Source organism: Aotus nancymaae, unplaced genomic scaffold (genome assembly GCF_030222135.1).
Source record: "Aotus nancymaae isolate 86718 unplaced genomic scaffold, 86718_ANA_hifiasm-v0.15.2.pri h1tg000018l, whole genome shotgun sequence".
NCBI classification, from domain to species: Eukaryota; Metazoa; Chordata; class Mammalia; order Primates; family Aotidae; genus Aotus; species Aotus nancymaae.
In genome coordinates, this window is record NW_026988430.1 from 17,747,994 (window position 1) to 17,770,998 (window position 23,005).

Below are 23,005 nucleotides of genomic sequence, written 5' to 3' on the forward strand. Positions count from 1 at the left end.
TTTATTGCCTGCCTAAATAGTCCTAATTTAAAGGAGAGATGGCTCAGAAAGGGGAGGGAAGGAATTCAAGATTTAATGCTGACTCACTCTTTACGTCAATTTGAGGATTATTCTACTTATTTATAGAAGTATAAAATCTAATTTAAAAATAAGAACATGTCCAGGCACGGTGGCTCATGCCTATAATCCCAACACTTTGGGAGGCTAAGGCGGGCAGGTCACCTGAGGTCAGGAGTTTGAGACCAGCCTGTCCAACGTGCTGAAACCCCGTCTCTACTAAAAATTCAAAAATTAGTCAGTCGTGATGGTGGGCACTTGTAGTCCCAGCTACTCAGGAGGCTGAGGCAGGAGAATTGCTTGAAGCTGGGAGGTGGAGGTTACAGTAAGCCAAGATCACACCGTTGCACTCCAGCCTGGGGAACAAGAGTGAGACTCTGTCTCAAAATAATAATAATAATAAATAAATAAATAAAAACGTTTTAAAACCCCGTAAGAGTTTATGATGATGAGGAATTTAACTATAGCCTGTGGAATGACATGGGATAATGATTCCATTGATGTTCCTTTCAAAATGGAGAGTGAAAACAATACTTTCTAGAAGGAAGGTACCGTTAAAAAAATCCTTTGTGGTGGTGCCTGACAGGCCGATGCCAGGCTTATCTCATCTCACGTAATCCCAGCCCCTGCCTCGCCAGATTGTGGGCTGGTAGCAGACAAGCCTCTGAGTTCAAAAGCTTTCATAAAACTCATGACCAATATTCAGAAACATAGGCTTCTAAACTTACAGCTCTTGGAAATACCCAATTAAGAGAAGGAATGATAAGAGAGATCTTGACATTGAAGAATGAAGTGGAAAAAATAAGAAGGAGACACAATAATGGTATTCGTAATCATGCTGTCACTGAGTCATTTAGAAAAAATGTAAATTTTATTTGAGATATTATATCAGGATTTAGGAAAATTCTCATTAAAAGTGGTTAAGAATGGGCCAGGTGTGATGGCTCACGCCTGTAATCCCAGCACTTTGGGAGGCCAAGGCAGGTGGGTCACGAGGTCAAGAGATCGATTCCATCCTGGCCAACATGTTGAAACCCTCTCTCTACTAAAAATACAAAAATTAGCTGGGTATGGTGGCACGCACCTGTAGTCCCAGCTACTCGGGAGGCTGAGGCAGGAGAATCGCTTGAACCCAGAGGCAGAGGTTGCAGTGAGCTGAGATCATGCCACTGTACTCCAGCCTGGCAACAGAGCTCCATCACAAAAAAAAAAAAAAAAAAAAAAGTGGTTAAGAATGTAAAAGTGTAAAAGGAAGTTGTTTCTGTTATATTAACATTAATGTGGAACTTTATTTCTCATAGTTGTTGTGTGCTTGGGTTACTCTCTGAGCCCCTCTAAAGTGACCTAATCCCAGTTGCTTTAGATTACTGTCTTTTAGCTGATCTGAAACCCTGACAGTTCTTTCAGGTGGAGGAGTCCTGGGGTAAGGGTCTCCATTGCAGAAGGGTTTTCTGAGCTTCCACCTGCTGGCATTCAGATCACCCATCCATTTCTGTGATCACACTATTATACTGTTTCATTTCTATTTAACCGTACCCTCTAGCTACTTGTAAAAACAGCATTTGTATGTATAGCCAACTCTTTGCCAATAATTATGAAGACTTTGTGAGTTGAAGAGAACTGATCTTAGAGTCTTATTCAAAAAGCTGATTTCATGAGTGTGCCTTAGAATTAGTACAAGTTCAGTTTTGTATCACACACTTGCCATATTTGCGGTGGGCAATAAATGATGACCCAGAAGCACTAGAAAATAGACCATGACTATTTAAATATGTTATTTAGCTTTCATGTGTCATTTACCTCCACAGAGAAAGTCACTCCAGAGAATGGTGAGCTCTAAGGCCTTTTTAAAAATTGAGACATAATTCACAAACCATGAAATCCACCCTTTTAAAACTAAATTCAGTGATTGTTTTAGTATATTCATGAAGTTGTACAACCTAATCCTGCCACGTTTTCATCACCCCAGAAAGAAACCTCATACCCATTAGCGATCACTCTGCATTCTCTTCCCTCAACCCCCAGCCGCCACTGATCTACTTTCTGTCTCTATGGATTCATCTAGCACTTTTTTTCAATGAGGTAATAATGGAATCACATAAAATGGGTTGTCAAGTGTTTGTTAAAACAAATATATAAAGCAATTGATGACTTAGTTTATCAACTTCCATATACTCTACTTAGTAATAGTTAAAAAATATTTCTCCAAAAAGTGATACATTTTATTTAATCATCACTTAAACAGAAACTTAAACTGATTAGCATATAAAATGTCTGAAGCATTCTAGTTAGTTGAGGTGTTATAATGATTTATCCAGCCAGTTGTTGAATATAAACATTCAGTTTCTTCTCCCCACATCCTACTTCATTTCTGGCTTCTTTTATTTAACGTTTTTTGTGGAGCCATCTGCTTAGAATTCATTTACTTGCAATTTACATACAGTATTTATAAGTTTCAGGTAAGTTACTCCTCTGTTTTCTTGCTAGTACTTATTTAGCAGTTTGAGATATCAGTGTTTGAATTATAAACTTATTATGGCTTAGACATAACAAATTGCTTCCATCCTAGCAATTTGTTTTCCATGGATCTTCATAAAACTAATTGTTTTGGAAGTTAAGTGCCAAACTCAGTAGTATTAAAGTGACATGCAAACCTTGTGAATTCTTATTGCCTGTCATTATCAGGCGAACCCTCCTGGTGTACTGGCCCTTTTGGATGAAGAATGCTGGTTCCCTAAAGCCACAGATAAAACCTTTGTTGAAAAGCTGGTTCAAGAGCAAGGTTCCCATTCCAAGTTTCAGAAACCCCGGCAACTAAAAGACAAAGCTGATTTTTGCATTATACATTATGCAGGGAAGGTAAGAACTCTTATGTTGAATAACAATTAAAATGGCTGTGTTTGAAATTTAGCTACATTTTTATGAAGGTGTAACAAAGGTGCTGATAAACGTTTATAAACAAATACAAGTACATATTACAAACATACTGTCTTTCAGACAACCCGTTTTTTGGACTGTTGTATGAAAGTTTTTGGTTGAGGCTTAAAGGGTTTCTGTTTTTGTGTTTGGTTTTGTGTTCTCCATTTCACCACTTCTGGCTTTGGTGTGGGATAGGTGGACTATAAGGCAGATGAGTGGCTGATGAAGAACATGGACCCCCTGAATGACAACGTGGCCACCCTTTTGCACCAGTCATCAGACAGATTTGTGGCAGAGCTTTGGAAAGATGGTAAGAAAGTGCTTATCTTTGTAATTATGCTTGGCTGGAATCTTTTATAATTAAGGTTTATATATGGTTATTTTACATATATATGTGTATATATATATGCTTCTTACTTTAAAATCTTTCTTTCCCTAGAGCAGGGCTGCCGTTATATTGGAATTTATCCGTTTTAAGAATACTTGGGTTAAGAAATGACTACAGAGACATCTACCTTCTTGGGTCAGATGTTGTAGGGAGTACAGAAACATTCTAGGCCCAGAGCCACAAAGACGCACACATATGCCTCAGGCCACTGCAATTCCAATTCAGTTATAATCTAGGAATACTGGGACACAAAACCCGAGAAGGCCTGCACGTTCCATTTTCCCTGTGTCAGGCCTGCTGAGCTACGTCCTTCCTCACTACCTGCCCCCTAACACCCACTGGCTGGTGGATAAACTCTCAAATCACTTACATACAGATCAGTTGCTTTTATTTCTATTAATCCTCATAGTTCTTTTGTTACATGAACCTCAGGTGAAGATTTTTGGTGATTTTTATTGTAGACTAGAAGATTTTACTAGTACCAGAAAATCAAAATATCTTTGTGTCTGTATGCATTGTAGGAATCAATATCTTCTAGAGCTCAGCTCACCTACTACATTTCATCCTGGCTCTATCCCACCTCTTTGCTTGGCTTCAGGCCATGCAGGACCTTAGCCCTGGATCTACCCCTGCCTAGACCTTGACTCTGAGGCCAGACCTGTTCAGTAACCTGGCTCATATCTGCTTTCTCTATAGCATCTTAAGCCTTATAATCTAGCTGTCTTCTCAGAGGTAGAGGGAAAGAAACAGAAGCAGAGAAGAAGGGGGCTAAGGGCAATTGGGGCAAAAGGAAAGAGACAGGAAGAGCAGAATGGACACAGAAAAAGTGACTACGGGGAATGTGACCCTATAAAAGGTCATCTTAAGAATGACTGTGCCCGTCAGATTAATAAGTGTGAGGGAGCCTGCAAGGGTGATGCACTGAACACAGGCATGCATGTGTCCTAGGAACAGACTGTGTGCCTGAGACATATCAGAGGGGATCTGGGGGAAAGATGAGCTTTCCAACAAGTAAAACAGAAGCTTTTAGCCTTTAAACCTTTAGGTGAAAGTTTTCAACTGACTACTGAGTGCACAGTGTCACTTCCAGTGACCTAATTCTGTGAGGACTGGGAAGAGAAGCAGGGTACTCCAGTAGAACTTACAGTATCCTCAGAGATTAGCTCCTCTTACCTTGTCGACAGGCAGTGTTAGAATGGGATATGAGAAACTGAAATGAGCAGAAAAAGATATCTGAGCTAGGTTGTCACAGGGTCTACAGTGCTAGAAAGGCCAGCGCTGGTGAGTTGGAAATGGTGGATGGGAAATCTGTGAGAAAGAAGAGGGAGGAGTCATGCTGCAGTCAGAGATATTTGCATTCCTTCAGGAATCACTTCAGCTGTGACAGTGTTGGGGAGTGTGTAGGTTACAAAGTCACCTCATGTTCAGCTCCTCCTCCAGACACCCTTGTAAGGTCTTAGAACACAGCAGAGGGAGTGAGATCAGTATGCAAAGTGTATCTGTGATAAATGCCATGTGAATGCTATGGTGAGTTTTTAGGGATGTGCAACAGAGGAAGGGATCACCTTTTTCTGGGGCGCTAAGGGAAAATGGCATGACAGGAGAGTGCAATTTTCCTTGTCCTTAAAGAATAATGATTTGTTGCTTAAACAATGAAAGTTAACATCTACTGAGCACCTACTAAGTGCCACACAGTGTTTTCAGCACTAGTTTCTGAGCATTTATGGCCTGGTTACGCCTTAAACGTTTGTGGGTAAGAAGGTTTACATGAACTAACTCTAGGGGTGAGTGTCTGGGGTGGCATTTGTAGAAATGAAGTTGGCAGGAGAAGTTGTACAGAATGATCACAGTGGAGAAGTGGAACATAGTAGCTCAGGAGGAGTGTTCCGTTTGGCTTTAGAGAGGGCTGGGGCAGAGAAGAGTGAGCAGGAAATGAGGCCAGGCTGGTAGGTTGAGGCTTGATTGGAGAGTCCTCCTGTCCTATCTCTGGTGGAAATTGGACTTGAGACTTTGCTGAATAAAGAGCATCAGTAGGTTTGTGACTTTGGGTCGTGACCCATTGTGAACTCGAAGAAGTGAAACAGGCAGTGTTTGTTAGCTAGATTGGAGTGAAAGAGGCTGGAAGTGGGGAGATGACGATGGGCGTGGAGACGGTGCCTGGAAAAGAGGAACAGAGGAAATGGGGAGTTTTCCCTGGTTTTCTCTTTATTTTGAAGGAAAACAGGTATTGGGACCACTGACATTATAAGCATGGAAATTAGGTCTTTTATTACGTATTTATTCTGACATTATGAACCCTTTTTGAAATCTTATATTCCTTAACCAAAAGTGGTGTTGGAAACACCTATTCAGCACTTGACCCATTAATATAATACTACATACCTAATTATGTGCTTCCATGGCAATAATCTGTGAGCTAGATCTGGAAGCAATGAGAGACATGTCCCTGCCTCCCAATAGCTAGTAATCCAGTTAAGAAACCAGGATATACACAGATGCAGAACTGAGCTAGTCTTTTTCTTGGCTCCCAGCTTCTGACTTCCTCCTTCCATTCTTCTTAACTTCAGGTCTCACCATCCCCAGATACTGGAGAGGGCTTTGGCAACAATAGGTCAGAAGCTGTAGGTATAAAAGATTTGATGGGCAAGGGTGGAGGTGGGAGGCTGTGATGTCATACAAATTACAGCTCACAGATGCTGTGTCTTACAGGTAGGACAATGTCTGGAGACTCCTTACCTGTACTTTTGTGTCTTCCATTTAAGAGATATAGGAAAGTTATTGATTTGATTATAGAAATGCTTAGAGGAAACTCGAAGCCTTGCTGAGCTCCATCAGCCCTGGCGTGAGCCCTGTTCGTCTGTACTTGGTCCACAGCTCTGGCTCACAGATGCCATGTTTGCACAGCCCTATTTATGGCCCTTGCCTTTCTAAAGATATGCCATTGGGAGTGCCTTTGGCCACTCTTGTCAAAATAAGCTAAGGGATATCTTATCTACCCCAGGTTTGCTTTGGCTCTGCTAGCTTCTGTTCTGGAATACTCCTACATGTTTGCTCTCCTGATAATGCTGCTCTTAGCAGAAGGTGCTGTGGTTCTTCAGCTTAGGTGGACAGTTAGTTTAATCTGAGTGACATAGAAGATCTAAGAGGCCACTCACTGTTGGGAGGCACTGTTATTCAGGGTGAGGAGCAAGCAGAGAAGCAGTACTATGTTTGTCCAGTTTTGAAGACCGTTTGTTCCATACATAAAGTAGGGGCAGGCACAGAAGTTTTAAGAGGGTTCTAAGGTGGAGAATTTATCACTGCTCACTCTGGATGTAGAGATTTCAGGATAAGGGGAGCAATTTTTCTCTGGGAAAATAACCCTGGAAAAACATTATTTTCCTCTTTTTAGAGCCATTTAAATGCAAAAGCCGAAAATGACAGGTTGACCACAAATGGATGAATATATGATATATGAATATAGTTTGCCTGTGAAGGTACAACATCTAGAGTATTAAACTTTTTGTGTTAAAATAGAGTTTATGGCTGGACACGGTGGCTCACACCTGTAATCCCAGCAGTTTGGGAGGCTGAGGCAGGAGGATCGCTTGACCCCGGGAGTTCAAGACCAGCCTGGGCAACACAGCGAGACCCTGTCTCAACTGAAAAAAAACAAAAAAAAAATAGAGTTTGTTTTAGAGTTTTCTCAAGGCCAAACCAGGAGAAATAACATTTATTGGTGGCAGCCCTGCCCTAGAGATTTATAATGCCCTAGTTTTTGCTAAAAGATGTTATTTGGGATCTCTTTACCAGCTGCAAAGGACTTCTTAGCACTTCTTAAGGTTTATATCCAGGAAAAAACCCTAAAGATTGCATTTTCATGTCAATGTACCTCCTAGGATATTTTCATGAGTAACAGTATAATCAATAAGTATAATCTTGCTTATGATTCAAAATTAACATTTTGCTACAACAGAACTTGAATTTTGTTTCCCTTAATGGTAGTTCTCTATCGTATAGTAATTTGTATTCAAAGTCAATTACATTTCCAAAAATCTGTATTGGAAGTAAAATTACACAGCAGTATAATTTTTGACAGTAAAAGCCGCTAGTATTTACATTCGCCATAGTGCTGTGACTTAACTGCAGTCGCATCCTAAGCTACTAACTATAAGATATTTTTATGATAGACAACTCAAATAGTTCCTTATTCCTTTTAAATGTCATCTTGCATTTACATGGGATAATCATTTGACATTGATATCATATAATGCTCACACCAGGAGTTGGGAATATGCTCTTTGGATTTAACATTAATCTATTTTGTAAAGAACTTTGTCCAAATGTGCAAATTCTCTAAAAAGTCATGTTTGCATGGGATCTGCCCCGGACTAGCTCCTTTTGTAGCCCGATTTCAAAGTTGACTTCTGCTGTCAAATGTCTTTCACACTAACTGAAGTGTTTGTGTATTTGCTCTTCTGTCCTGTTTTTGCTGTTTCTCTGCTTTAGAGATTCAGAATATTCAGAGAGCTTCTTTCTATGACAGTGTTTCTGGTCTTCATGAGCCACCAGGTGAATGTATAAAGCCTGTAGGTCTTCCAAAACAGAAGGGTGTTAAGCCCACAGGAAAAACGTGTGGGGGGACTGGCAGGGTGGCCGGGGAGGGCAGGGGGTAGGCTTGGGGGTTGGAGTGGGTTTCTGGGTTTCTGTTTTTGTTTTGCTCATAGGCCTGCATGAACCTTTCATTTCATGCTCAGTTTTATTATACTTCAAGGCAAATGTTTGAGTGCATAAGCAATTTAATTGCTACTGCCTACACATTGCTTCTTATTTTATGCATAGCACTTATAGCACCGCATATTAAAAGGTATGCCACTACCTTTTCCAATAGTGCCATTGTGATACACAGTCCTCTAAGGGAATTGTTAAGAACTGATCTGCTAAATGACATCTCCTTTGCTTTGAGTCACCTTTAAATTTTCAGCTCTAAGGAATTCCAAGGATGAGTTTTCTCTTTTATTTAAGACATTAACATTTTGTAGACCAATAATTACATATTTACCTCAGGTGTGTTGGTCTCATCATTATAGCTTTTGTTTGGAATTTATGTGCGTATCTGGCTACTTGGCCTTTTTTTCTCAACCAGAGGCCCTGAAACTATCTACGAGGCCTGATATGTGCAAGTTGAGACTAATATAGAGTGGAGTGTTGTCAGAATTATACATTGAACCTGAAATTGAGCTCCAAATGTTTGGGCTTTGTGATCTGAATCCTTAGCCCTGTGCTAAAATACAGCCTAACTACAGCTACACAGTCTCCAAAAGCCCAATATAAAATGAAGCCCACCCAGCCTACCAAATGTTTAGTGAAATTGGCAAGTAGCAAAACTCAAAGATAAATTTATCTTATGAAATTTCCTTTATGATTTTTGGAACATGATAATGCTGAGATCCAAATCCATCACAAAAGTCCTTTTAAAAATGTTAAAGGACCATGCCTATTTTAATCTAACTCAAAATTCCTGCCATCAACTCCAGTTCACATACTATGAAAGAAGTAGATTGCAGGTATGGAGTGGGAGGAGAGAAGAGATTATGCCAGAGACAGCATAAGCAGGAACGAAAATTCCACAGAACTCCAAAGGAAAAGATCTCTAAATTCAGTCATCTTTGGCGCTGGGGAATACTGACAGTATTGAAATGGAGAGGGGGAGCTTGGAGGTAGTTTCCAGCTATAACCTGGGACTTGTGCTTTATTAAAGATTAGTGCTTGATCTTTTGGACTTTCTCCTAAAGTGAGTGCCCTCTTTAGATGAATTCCCTTTGGATTTCTAACCTCATAGGAGAATTCCAGCCTATCAGGTCTTTGAGGGCAGGGCCAGTGCCTGGCTTTGCTTGCTGTCATTTCTTCAGCACCTGGCACAGAGGAGGCACAGCATCACTAAGTCGTGAGTGAGAGCTGATGGATGGATGGGGTGGCCACCCCATATCTGTTTTTTCAGCCCTAGCAACTTCGCCTACCATTCCCACCGTAGCCTTTCCCTCACCTAAAGCACGGACACTCTTTCCTGTGGGACCATGATCTTTGGGGTATATACTCCAGGCATTTTGCTGTACCAGCAGTATCCAGTATGGAGCTACTCTTAGAAGACTTCATTCTAATGAATGAGCAGGGCGGAGGCTCATTCCCCTCACCGCACCCTCACCTTGGCACTGAAAATATTTCCAGTTCTGCCTCTCTCTGTCAGGCGTCTCTTGGTTGAGTTACTCAGCTGAACCAAGTACCAAGGGTCTCCATCTCTACTTCACCTTGGAAGCCCATCCATCTACCAAGGCCAGATATGGTCTTGGAAATTGTGTGTAATATTTTACAGCAAAATTGTTTTCTCTTTAGTGTGTTTATGGATTCAAGACCACTACCCCAGGGAGGGCTAAGGGATTTTAAAATGAAAATGTAGGACTTTAACATTTCCAGTGTTTTCTTGGAAGACAATGGATGAAGGAGTTTCTAGGAATCCAAATTGTGATTGCCTGTGATGTGCTGACGTGTGGTAAGCATCTCTCTAAAGCAAGTGATACAAATGGGCCCATGTGCTTACACATGTGTAATGATGGGGAAATAGCATTATGAAGAGCATGCAGGCTTCTGAGGATAAAAATGAGACTGGAATAGAGGTTTCCAGAAGCATCACAGGACAAGTATAAAAGAGAAAGGAACAGGGGAGAACAGGATTCCTAGAGGCAAATACGGAGGTCATACAAGTTTGTGCTAGAAAGTCAAGGAGTTTTCTTACAAGTATATTTTGAAAGTCTGGACTGCAGAGATAAACCAGTAGTGGAAGATACAAGCAGAATGAACCAGGAAAGAGGGGTTGTAACCTCAAAGCTACACGCAGGGCTTTTGGACTAAAAGGGTAATGGGTAATAGGGTAATAGAGACTATCAAAGGCTTTACACCTGATCCAAACCATGTTGGAGGGACAATTATGTATCGTTTTCACTGACTCTAGTTTATACCTACATCTGCAATTTCCTTCATAGAACAGCACCAGTTAGGCTCTTTGAACCGCCATGTGTGCTAGATTGCAGTTGACAGTTCTGGAAGAGAACCACCAGAGAAAAAATAGGGGAAAACCTGAGAAGTACATGTAGAATCAAGTATCATGACTGATAAGTTGGTAGCCATTTAATCTCCTTATACATGACATCCATTGATTATAACCCCTATCTTAAATCCCATTTTAGAATCTGTGGTTTAGGTCTGGCATAGTTTCGGTGTTTAAATTGTTCTCCCTTTCAATGGATGAAGGTTTTTGTTATTGTTGCAGTATATTCTATCCCTTCATATTTTTTTATCGTGTTAGCTATAGTTGGAAACTTCATGGAGGAGAAGCAGCGCTTGGGTAGTGCAGCTTGAGTTCCTGAGGGCAAGTGCGGACAGTGACATTGTGTTGTAGAGTTGCTGTTGCCATGGCTGCATCTGCAGCAGCTGCAACTGTAATTACAAAAAAACAGAGAACCCTGATAAATGTTTATTTCCTTGGCTTTATTTAACATAAGTCCAGTATCGCTCATAGTGTCCCAAGATGCAGCTGATAGGTAGTGTTGCCTTGTTTCAGTCAGTGTGGTGTCCAGTCTCAGTGTGAGTTGGGAACACAGGACCCAGCAAGGGGAGAAAGCGAGCGCAGAGCACAGTGAAGCTGCGGGCGAAGAGTGGCTTCCTATCTGCCCAATGCCTTAGATGGCTGAAAGAAATAAGAAGGTAGATGGAGGTAAGGGAGACATTCAAGTTTGACTTGAGACTAGTGCTTGGGATAAATAAGATTGCTTTCTCCTTAAATCACATGCTTCCTCTCAACCTCTCAACTTCCTGGGGTTTTTCTAAAACTTTCCAGATGCTGGAGTAATTAGTAGATCAGTTCTAGCAACTAGTTATGTAACCACTGTAAAGTGGTTATTACAGTACCATGTAACAGGGATATTACAGAAATAGACTCATGTTAAGATTGTTTCTGCGAATTCATAATAGTTAAATATTTTGTTTCCAGTTGTTTTTGACAGTGACATTTTCATCTGTACAAGAATTGTCTTACCATATTGAAATGAATATTGAGAACCTACTCCATGCCTCACATGGTGCTGGGCAGTAGAGACCTTTCATAAGAAGTGTGTGATGCCCCTCTCAGTCATCAGCATCTGGCTGTTGAAATTAACATTAAATAGGTTTCTTCCCCCTTTTTTGGTTTCTAGCTATATTAACTAGAATGAATATCTGAAGATCTAGCTTAAATAGTTGAAATTAAATTTAGTAACACTAGTATTTTGGCCCATGCACAGATAAGAAAAACATAAAAATCTATGGACCTGTCTCCTAGATTATCCCCTAGAAGAAGGACCAGTTAAGGATTCTGGCACTAGCCGATGCCATTCCTTCTATGAAATTGTTATTGGCAGTTTCATGATGAGATAGACGACACGTTGCATTTTCTCTCTTAAACTGTGACTATGTCCTCACAGATTTTAGCCTGGAACTCATCTAATTTCCGACTGTTTAAACAAATTGTTATAGATTAGTAAATTAGGTGTTAGTATAAAATACTTTTCAGACTTCTAGAACCAAGTAATGAATTTAAACGGCCACCAATAATCCTAACCAGACTCTCCTGGCATCTCAAGATTGAAGAATTGAATCTAAAATTGAAGAATTTATAGTACAAGAATAAAGAAAGCCAGTCTTTACCCTGAAACTGTGGCTGGAGGAAAGTCACTTTGAGATTGAGAAGCAACATTAGGTTTTCCAAGGAGGCGCACTGCTCATTTCAAGGAGCTGCTGGAATCTTGTCTTCACATTTTCTGCTTTTCTCTACTTTCTGCTTTGATCAACAAGAAAATGCTCTTAAAATAGAGGTTTTTCAGGTCTTGATTTTTGAGTAAAATCATGCATTATTAGTGTGGCCCAAATCATTTTATGAATTTCCCTAAGTGTTTCTCTTTTACCCACAAGATAATTGTGTTGGTGGAATCTAACCCTGAGTTTAAAATGTTGAATTAAAGCCAGGTGTAGTGGCTCACACCTGTAATGCCAGCATTTGGGAGGCCGAGGTGGGAGGATTACCGTGAGACCAGCCTGACCAACATGGAGAAACTCTGTCTCTACTAAAAATACAAAATTAGCCAGGCATAGTGACACATGCCTGTAATCCCGAGGCCGGAGAATCACTTGAATCCGGGAGGTGGAGGTTGCAGTGAGCCAAGATCAAGCTATTGCACTCCAACCTGGGCAATAAGAGCGAAACTCCATCTCAAAACAAAAATGTTGAACTAGAAACAAGAATTGAACATCTAAAGCATTACTTTTTTTAATCTGAATATTTAGCTTTGGATTATACTTATTAAAATTAAATTTGAAAGTCAGGATTATTACAACTATATTTATTGCTTACTATATATATATATATTTTTTTTTTTGAGACGGAGTTTCGCTCTTGTTATCCAGGCTGGAGTGCAATGGCGCGATCTCGGCTCACTGCAACCTCTGCCTCCTGGGTTCAGGCAATTTTCCTGCCTCAGCCTCCCGAGTAGCTGGGCTTACTATATTTTTTTAAAACACACAACACTGACAGATTGTGTTTAAGAACTGCCCGTGCAGGCTAAAGTACTGCACAACCAGTGTAATTGAATCCTTGCAGAGTAACATAGTGCTCTTCCTCTTTCGTTGTGGTGAAGATTTGTTCATCTGGTAAACTTCATGCACGTTCATTCAGCAGATACTTATTAAATAGCTACTGTGTGCCCAGCACCAGACACTGGCCAACATTTGGGGGTGGGAGATTGTCTCTGCTGATGGTTGGGGGCCCAGAGACACCATGGGGCCCTGAGTGTGTGAGATGCTGGAAAAATGTTCCCTGGGAAGCTCAGTCCAGTGAGAAGATGCACAGAACAGCATGGAAGTTCTGTCCCACAGATTCAAAGCCTAGAAGAGGGAGTGGCCTATTTAGCTTTGGAGGCAGGGTGAAAACCGAGCCTAAGAAGAGTTCCGTGAGATAGCTGGTAAAGGAATAGAGATTTAAAAGTATTTAAGAGTTTGCCAAGATGCATGGAGCAGGCTGGGCATTCCAGGCAGAGAGAAAAGGATGAAATGTGAAGTCATTGTGTCTTTGAGAAAATGCAACTAGTTTTGTATAGTTGGCCTTCAGGGGCATGTGTGAAAGGGACGAGAGGTGCCTTCATTGAGCACTTGAAGTCTTTCAGGCTCACAAATCTGAAGTGTGGTCTCCTTACCTCCATTTCAAGAGGAGGAAATTGAAGCTTGGAGAGGTTGGGTCACTTGCCCCATATCACCCAGCTCATGAGTGTGGTGTATCTGACTCTGAGTGGAGGCCACTGCTGTGCTCTACTACTGAGCTAAGTTATTTGGACAATATCTGACAGTCTATGGGAGAAATTCAAGAATGTGAATGCTTAGTTTTGTCTTTTAGAAATGGCTGCTAATCATTACACTGGGACCAAAGGTATAAATGGAAGGAACCATGTGGCACTGGGAGCAGAGGATGGAATGAGGGAGAAGTGCAGGATCTAGGGCAGAAGCAGGAGCCCAGCAAGGGCAGGGAGAGGAGGGTGGATAGATGACATCTTAACCTTTGGCTTGACCAGTTTTGGTCAGTGGTTCCATTGGATAGGAAACCCAGGAGGAAGAATAGGACAGAGGGTGGGTCCATGCTCAGATTTAAGACATGGACCTTTGTCCCCTCTCCATATCCTTTTTTTTTTTTTTTGAGATGGAGTCTCGCTCTGTTGCCCAGGCTAGAGTGCAGTGGTGTGATCTTGGCTAACTGCAATCCCCGTCTGCTGGGTTCAAGCGATTCTTCTGCCTCAGCCTCCCAAACATCTGGGATTACAGGCGTCTGCCACCACATCCAGCTAATTTTGTATTTTTAGCAGAGAGGGGGTTTCACCATCTTGGCCAGGCTGGTCTTGAACTCTTGACCCCGTAATCCACCTACCTCAGCCTCCCAAAGTGCTGGGATTATAGGCGTGAGCCACCACACCTGGCCACCATTTTTTTTTTTTTTTAAAGACCAGTCTTGCTCTGTTGCCCAGGCTGGAGTGCAGTGGCACGATCTCAACTCACTGCAACCTCCATTTCCTGGATTCAAGCAATTCTCCTGCCTCAGCCTAAGCAGCTGAGACTACAGGTGTGTACCACCACACCTGGCTAATTTTTGTATTTGTTGTACTTTTAGTAGAGACGCAGTTTTACCTTGTTGGCCAGGCTGGTCTCAAACTCCTAACCTCAGGTGATGGATCCTCCCACCTCAGCCTCCCAAAATGCTAGTATTACAGGCATAAGCCACCACACCCAGCCTCCATATCATTGTTAGCTCCTCCTCCTCTACCGAGCTCTTTGGGGATGGTCCTAGGCCCTCATCTCTTTCTGGTCTCCCCTAGGTAGAAGTTGACAACTCTCAAATTTACCTTTCTAGTTCAGACCTCTCTTCCTAGCGACAGACTGGAATATTCCTTTTGTCATTTGACATGTCTCTTCCACTTCAAAGGCCCCCAGGCATCCCAGACTTGCTTAGAGTTTGGGTCTTGTCTTCCCATCCACAAAAACCACTTCCCTCCTTGTCTTCCCCACCAGCCACTCAGTTGCTGAAGCCAGAATCCTAGCAGTTGTTCTTGAAATGCCTCTCTTCCTCACTTTCCATATCGAGTTCGTCGTAAGAGCAAGTCAATTCTCTCACTAAAAATATCTCTTGAATCTTCCTTCTCCATCCATCTTCATAATCTCACTAGTTCAAGTTGCCCTCATCTCCTAGACTGTGGACTCCTGGAAGGGTCACCTGTCTGGTCTCCCCACTTCCACTTCTCCCCTCCCCCTTCCCTAGGCCATTCTGCAGGCAGCAGCTAGTGTGAGTGTCATAAGCTCCTCCTCATACTGGTGGCTCCTCCTTGGTGCTGGCCTTACTTCACTTCTTCCTGCCCCCGGCCTTCCACATATCTGTTTGTACTGACTGGAGTGGGTATCTTCCCACAGGCCCATTCTTAATCTTTGAGTGTTAAATGACATTTCCCCGGAGAGATCTCTAACCATTCATTTCTCCTATAGTGTGCTGTTCTTTTCTTCGAATGCATTTCTCACTTTTTGTAATTATAAACATAGTTAATGTTTACATCACTTATTCACTGACATATATATATCAAGCATGTTAGTGCCAGACATCATGCTGGGAGCAGGATGCAAGATTCAGTCAAAGCAGACATGCTAGGATTGAACTAGCATTTGTAGAAAGCAGAGGCACCTTTGTAACATCTGGGTGGAGAGTAGAATACAGGTGTTTGGCAGCTGGCTCTGGGTAGTCAGGTATATCTAGTTAGAGTCATAGCTGAGATCACCCGGGTTGGGAATATGGCTTGAGAAAAGCAGAGGGCCAGTGTCAGCACTTGTATTGGTGCCTTATTCTAGAAGGGTTGCAGATGAATTGATTTGGGGGTCCCAGGTGAGTGCCACGAGGTACAGGAAAAGCAGAAGAGAAATCATCAAGTAACATGGGACTGGAGTAGCTAGAGGTAAGTGGGGTATAGGAGAAGGTGGGGCTCCTAAAAAAGCCAAGAGTGGGGAGTTTTTAGAATGCTGCTGTGACATCACCAGGTAAACGTACCACGGTCAGGAAAAACAAGGACTGGGTGGTGTCTGTCTGTTTAGCAATTGACCAGTCATTGCCTGAGTAGTGTTGGGCAGGAGAGGAAGAGGATGGTCCATAAGCCAGTTGTCTACACACTGGGAAGTTAGTGGCAGAGGATATGGTGTAGCAAGTGTGTGAACTTCTCAAGAAAGAAGCTTGGCTCTAAGAAGACAAGAGAAGTAGGCAGATACAGGGTCAAGGGAAGATTAGTATTTTATGGGGCATCCAGAAGTGGGTTTGGTGCTGCTTTTTGCTGGGGCAAGTGAAGAGGGAGAGGTTGAAGGCACAGGAAAGAATGTGGTCTTTGAGGTAGACAGTCTTCAATGCATAAGCAAAAGAGGTAGCTCAGACCCACAACCTTGAATCTGGTAGCTTTGCTTGGAAGCAGTTGTGGTATAGTGTGCATGCAGGGCCTGGAAATTAAACAGCTTTTACCCGCCCTTCTCCCAGCTTCCATTGAAGACCTGCGTAACTTGAGCAGTTAACTTTTACCTCCTGGGGTCATGGTTCTCTTCTGTTAAAAACCTCATTAGAGGCCGGGCGCGGTGGCTCACACCTGTAATCCCAGCACTTTGGGAGGCCAAGGCGGGTGGATCACGAGGCCAGGAGTTCAAGACCAGCCTGACCAATATGGTGAAACCCCGTCTCTACTAAGAATACAAAAAAATTAGCTAGGCGTGGTGGCACATGCCTGTAATCCCAGCTACTCAGGAGACTGAAGCAGGGGAATCACTTGAACCAAGAGGTGGAGGTTGCAGTAAGCTAAGATTGCGCCAGCACACTCCAGCCTGGGTGACAAAGCAAGGCTCCGTCTCAAAAAAAAACCTCATCAGAAATTGATAATCGAATGAGATCTTGCACATAAAGCTTTTCACACAGTGTCAGGTCCCCATGTGCTTCTGTCACAGGAAACAGGACCCATAGCAGTTCCTGGCACACTGAAATGAGGTGTCTGGTAGGATTGAGGAGGGCATTAAAAAGGGCAGTTCAATTGATAATTCTGATTGATTTTTAAGTATTTCAGTAATATGTTTCATTCATTTAACTTTTTCTCAATAAGAGGATATGTACATTATGCACCAAATGTTTTGCTTGTGGCTGCTGCACTGTTTATGATCTCATCATTAGAAGTATTAGGCCTTTGTGGATAATGTAAAAATATCAGTTGCTCTAACGGGAATGTCTGACAAGTTTAGCCTTCGAACACCTAGGAAGCTTAGGCATTTATTCATTTCAGAAGAGTCCTTCCTATTTTGTGTTCTAGCCCTTTAATAAGTGTCATTCATGTTTTGAGAAGGGAGCTGAAGCTGACACGTTGCTAATAATCTGAACCCCTGTAGTCTAATCTTCCTGCATTCGTTCCTAAAACTTGAATGACTTTTCTTACTGAAAATCTAATGACTAATAAGAAAGAATTCTGGTCCCTAGTCCCTGAGCTTACTTGTTAAGTGGATTTGTACAATCAGATATTCTTATATATTTTTATAAGCAATTTCCTATTTGGAGGCCTTTCACAGTATCAGTTTGTATGTATCAATCATGCTAGCCAATGAACTTTCATTTACCAAGTAATGTCAATGTAACAGGCAGAATGTTATCCAAGACAGTGAATTCCTGAAACTAGCGCAGCGGAAGGCATCTGCTGGTGTGTGTTAGTTTGGAGCTGTCAAAGCACTACAGTATCCTGCCATATAAGTGTGTGGCTGTGAGCTCCCGGCTTGTGCAGTGTGAAATATGCTGACTGCCTTACCTATATGGCATCTCCTGTCATTTGTTCCACAAAGCTTGTGCTGCTGCACTCTCACTGTGTCTTCTCTTTCCCTGCTCACGAGTGAGGTTTGGCTTATATTTGTTTTCTCATTTCTTCTCACCAGTGGACCGTATTGTGGGTCTGGATCAAGTCACTGGTATGACTGAGACAGCTTTTGGCTCTGCGTATAAAACCAAGAAGGGCATGTTTCGTACTGTCGGGCAACTCTACAAAGAATCTCTCACCAAGCTGATGGCAACTCTCCGAAACACCAACCCTAACTTTGTTCGCTGCATCATTCCAAATCATGAGAAGAGGGTATGTGTTGAGCAAAACATATGCTACTATTTATAATCGATCTAGGTCCAGTGCCAGAGATTAAACTGTGAAACTATTGTTTGCTTGATTAGGCTGGAAAACTGGATCCACACCTAGTGCTGGATCAGCTTCGCTGTAATGGTGTCCTGGAAGGGATCAGAATCTGTCGCCAGGGGTTCCCCAACCGAATAGTTTTCCAGGAATTCAGACAGAGGTATTGCTAACTTTTCCTTTTTTTACATATGTATCAAAGCTTAATATGAATTAAAACAATAATATAATAAGGAAATCTTTTTCCTTGTTCCCTACATAGTTTGTTTTCTTATGTAGCAAACATATAGTGAGGCACTAGGAAAGGGACAACCCTTATTACCTTGAATATTGGTAGAAAAATTGAGTGCTTACTTTATAAAAAGACAGTGTGCTAGGAACTGCTATGGGTGCTGCAAAGAAACATGCCATGTTTTCAGGGCCCTGAAGTTAGCTTTGAGATAAACATAGAAAGCTGAAAGCTTGGCTGGGCACAGTGGCTTACACCTGTAATCCCAGCACTTTGGGAGGCTAAGGCAAGCAGATCACGAGGTCCAGAGTTTGAGACCAGTCTAACCAATATGGTGAAACCTAGTCTCTACTAAAAATACAAAAAAATTAGCTGGGCGTGGTGGTACACACCTGTAATCCCAGCTACTCGGGAGGCTGAGGCAGAAGAATCGCTCAAACGCAGTGAGCTGAAATCACGCCACTGCACTCCAGCCTGGGCGACAGAGCGCGAGACTCCATCTCAAAAAACAAAAAAAAAAAAAAGGAAAAAGAAAGCTGAAAGTTTACGGTTTACTCATTCAGACATTTCTACCTGGGATCAAACTTTATTTATTTATTTATTTATTTATTTACTTATTTATTTATTAATATGGAGTCTCGCTCTGTTGCCAGGCTGGAGTGCAGTGGCACAATCTCAGCTCACTGCAACCTCCGCCTCCTGGGTTTAAGTGATTCTCCTGCCACGGACTCCTGAGTAGCTGGCATTACAGGCATGTGCCATCATGCATCATGCCTGGCTAATTTTTTGTATTTTTATTTTATTTATTTATTTATTTATTTTTGAGATAGAGTCTTGCTCTGTTACCAGGCTAGAGTGCAGTAACTCAGCTCACTGCAACCTCCAACTCCCTGGTTCAAGTGATTCTCCTGCCTCAGCCTCCCGAGTAGCCAAGATTATAGGCACGCGCCACCCTGCCCTGCTAATATTTTTGTATTTTTAGTAGAGATGAGGTTTCACCATGTTGGCCAGGATGGTCTCTATCGCCTGACCTCATGAGCCACCTGCCTCCCAAAGTGCTGGGATTACAGGCCAAACATAATTATTTTTAAAATTGATTTTTTAAATAGATGAGTAATGTATGTTCCTTTTAGGAAAATTTGAAAATATAAGAGAAGTAAAAAAGTAAATAAAAATCATCCAGGAGAGAGTCCTGAAAACACACTGGGGTACTTCTTTCCGTCTTTTCTCAATGACTGTATCTGTATGTGTGTGTGTATGTGTATGTATTTTTTTCTGATGTATGTATTTGTGCACACACATGCATGCAATTGCAGTTTTTTAACTAACATAGGGAAAGGAGTAGATTAGAAAAGGATTAAGAAAAAATAAAAAAGATCTATCAACATGCAGCGGAAATGGATACAAACATATGATGAGAACGAGTTTTTTTTTTTTTTTTTTTTTTTGAGATCGAGTCTTGCACTGTCGCCCAGGCTGGATTGCAGTGGCACAATCTCGGCTCACTGCAACCTCTGCCTCCCAGGTTCAAGCAATTCTCCTGCCTCAGCCTCCCGAGTAGCTGGGATTACAGGCGCCCGCCACCATGCCCGGCTAATTTTTTGTATTTTTAGTAGACACAGGGTTTCACTATGTTGGTCAGACTGGTCTCTAACTCCTGACCTTGTAACCCACCCGCCTTGGCCTCCCAAAGTTCTGGGATTACAGGCTTGAGAGAACGAGTTATTTTTAACTTCTATTTGGTAATTTTCTTGAATAGTTACTTTAGTTTGCTTTTTTTCTTCTTTTTTCTGGAAATCAAGTTTCAAAGTATGACACCATTTGTTATTCCAAATGGTGGTGCCAGGTCAAAGAATGGTCCTTGTGCCCTTTCTCCCACTATTTTAGATAGAATCACCTTCAGAAGCTCTTCCAATCCTTGTATGTTTTCAGGAAAGCCATCATTCTGATCCCATTGTATAATAAAGTCTGGTAGAGTTTCATTTTTTGTTGTTAGGAGAAAAAGGGAGTATAATTGGCATCCAAGATACAAAGTTGATTGATGTAGCCAGGATTCATCCTTTAATATAGCCAGTATCTTTTGTTTTTCTGACTGAGATATAGCTCGTATACAGTGAGGTACACAGATTTTAAATGTGCAGTTCATGGCTGGGCGCTGTGGCTCTCGCCTGTAATCCCAACTCTTAGGGAGGCAGAGGCAGGAGAATAGCTTGAGCCCAGGAGTTTGAGACCTGCCTAGGCAATATAGTGAGACTCTGTTTTCCACAAAAAAGAAAAAGAAAAAATAAATAAAAGCATAACTTAAATGTGCAGCTCAGTGAACACATGTACGCATATATACCCAGACCAACGTCATGTCAGATGTTACCCCGATATTTTCTGATGTTCTAAATAGAAGTCTACGAACACAGCTATTACAGCCCTTTCTGTTATCTGATAAATGCTACAAATTGACAGTGACTTCAAGTACAGAAAGCCAGATTCTCTTTTGCATCTTGAGGATATGAACATTTTGTGGGAAATGAAGAAAAATGTAAGGTTTCTAAAATACCATGCTTTTGATTCTTCTCTGCCACAACCTCCTAAACCTACTTTTTGACCTGAAAGAACTAACCTCATTTTTACTTATGAGAAATAGAAAGCAGATTTACAGAAAACATCAGATTATTACCAGTTCATTTCTTTACTGTTAATTGTACATGTATTATCCAAAATTTTATGGCCTCTTAGGGCAGAACTCACAGTTAGTAGATACACATTGTTCAGAAATTTCTACAAAATACTTCTTGGAATTTTTTCTTATAGATATGAGATCCTAACTCCAAATGCTATTCCTAAAGGTTTTATGGATGGCAAACAGGCCTGTGAACGAATGGTAAGCTTTTCTTGATTTTTTTTTTTTTTTTTTGCTTTGTAGACTTAATCTAATCTTTCTTACAGTAAAAAAGTAAATAAACTCTTTCTCTCTTAGATCCGGGCTTTAGAATTGGACCCAAACTTGTATAGAATTGGACAGAGCAAGATATTTTTCAGAGCTGGAGTTCTGGCACACTTAGAGGAAGAAAGAGATTTAAAAATCACCGATATCATTATCTTCTTCCAGGCTGTTTGCAGAGGTTACCTTGCCAGAAAGTAAGTGGGTATTCACGAATTAATCATTGACTGAGAATGTGCTTGTGCTAAATAAGCATTGTGTTTTGGGCTAGGGATGCAAGAGTGCGTGAGACATAAAGTCCATCCTTATGGAAATTGCTTTATAGTGGCAGAGATAGGTAAACACGTGAACATTCGAAGTTATGGGATGTGTTGCAATAAGAAAACACACAAGGAGACTAGGGATGGCGACTCACGCCTGCAATCCCAGCACTTTGGGAGGCCAAGGTGGGCAGATCACTTTGAGCTCGGGAGTTCGAGACCAGCCAGGGCAACATGGCAAAACTCCATCTCTACTAAAAACACAAAAATTAGCCAGGCATGGTAGCACACACCTATATTCCCAGCTACTTGCAGGGGCTGAGGCAGGAGGATCTCTTGAACCCAGGAGGTCAAGGCTGCAGTAAGCCAAGATGGCACCACTACACCCCAGCCTGGGTGACAAAGTGAGACCCTATCACACACACACACACACACGCACGCACACACGGGGCCAAGACATAAAACAAAGGGGTTCAGGTCCTGCTTTAGCTCAAGTCCTCAGAGAATGCTTCTCTGAGGCTGAAACCTCAAGGGTAAGAAGACTGGCCCTGTGAAGGGAGGAGAGAGGAGCTTCTCAGTGAGGGAACTACAGCAGCATCCTGGCAAGAGTCTGGCAGCATTTGAGAAGGTGACACTATCCAGTGTGGCTGGAGTAGAATGAATGAGAGCAAGCAAGGTAAGAGAAGAGGCTTGAGAATCAGACGCTGGACAGGGGTTAGAAGTGCAGTGAGGGGGAATCTGTATTGTCAAGGCCATATAACTGCGGTGTGCAAAATCCATTGAGATGGGCAAAGAGTAGAATTGGGAGGGCCAGTTGGGAGGTTGTTTTAGTGATTCAGGTAGAAGATGATGGTGCCTGGACCCAGGAAGGTGGTGTTGGAGGATGAGAGAAAAGTTGTTAAATTTGAGATCAAATTCAAAGGTAAACTTAGAACTGATTTGGGGTTAGAAGGTAATACTGGTATTTACTTCTTTCTACTGAATACTTAGGGTTTGGGAGTGAGAGAAGTTGAAAGAGATTAAATACTTTGCCATCCAGACAGTTTTGAGCAAACAGAATCTGAACACCTGAACTGGAAGTTAGTTCTCTGTAATAATGTCCTCCACACATGGGTTGGAAAACAGCTCTGGTTCCTGGGCAGTCTGCTTGCCCAGACGATGGTCAAGAGGGCTTTAAACAGAAGAAGGTAAAGGCAATACTTGTGGGTTTTTGCCTATAAAATAGAATATGGAGTAAAAAGAGTAGTGTGGAAAGTTGAAGACAAATAGATGATATCTTCTGATTGAAACTAAGAAACATTTGGCAAGGAGTGAAAGATGGGTTTTTATACACTAATGTTGAGATCCTATGTAAGTGATAAAGTGAACCTGTTAATAGCAAAGGCCTTCCTCACTGTATCCACTGAACTGCAGAATGCCTAACATTGCCTAAGG

At 41.8% G+C, this 23,005-nt stretch overlaps 1 protein-coding gene across 6 annotated transcripts in view; it reads left to right on the top strand.

Moving 5' to 3' along the window:
- MYH10 (myosin heavy chain 10) overlaps positions 1-23,005 on the top strand; it is a 152,314-nt gene that overhangs the window by 90,574 nt on the left and 38,735 nt on the right. For 3 of the 6 annotated variants that reach the window (XM_021674717.2, XM_021674719.2, XM_021674720.2), the window contains 7 exons: positions 2,743-2,916; positions 3,172-3,286; positions 7,853-7,915; positions 17,903-18,096; positions 18,189-18,310; positions 21,182-21,251; positions 21,348-21,508. In XM_021674717.2, the coding sequence (XP_021530392.1) occupies positions 2,743-2,916; positions 3,172-3,286; positions 7,853-7,915; positions 17,903-18,096; positions 18,189-18,310; positions 21,182-21,251; positions 21,348-21,508 (899 nt within the window). The remainder of the gene's footprint in view (positions 1-2,742; positions 2,917-3,171; positions 3,287-7,852; positions 7,916-17,902; positions 18,097-18,188; positions 18,311-21,181; positions 21,252-21,347; positions 21,509-23,005) is intronic. The other 3 variants (XM_021674721.2, XM_021674722.2, XM_021674723.2) reach the window with 1 other exon arrangement.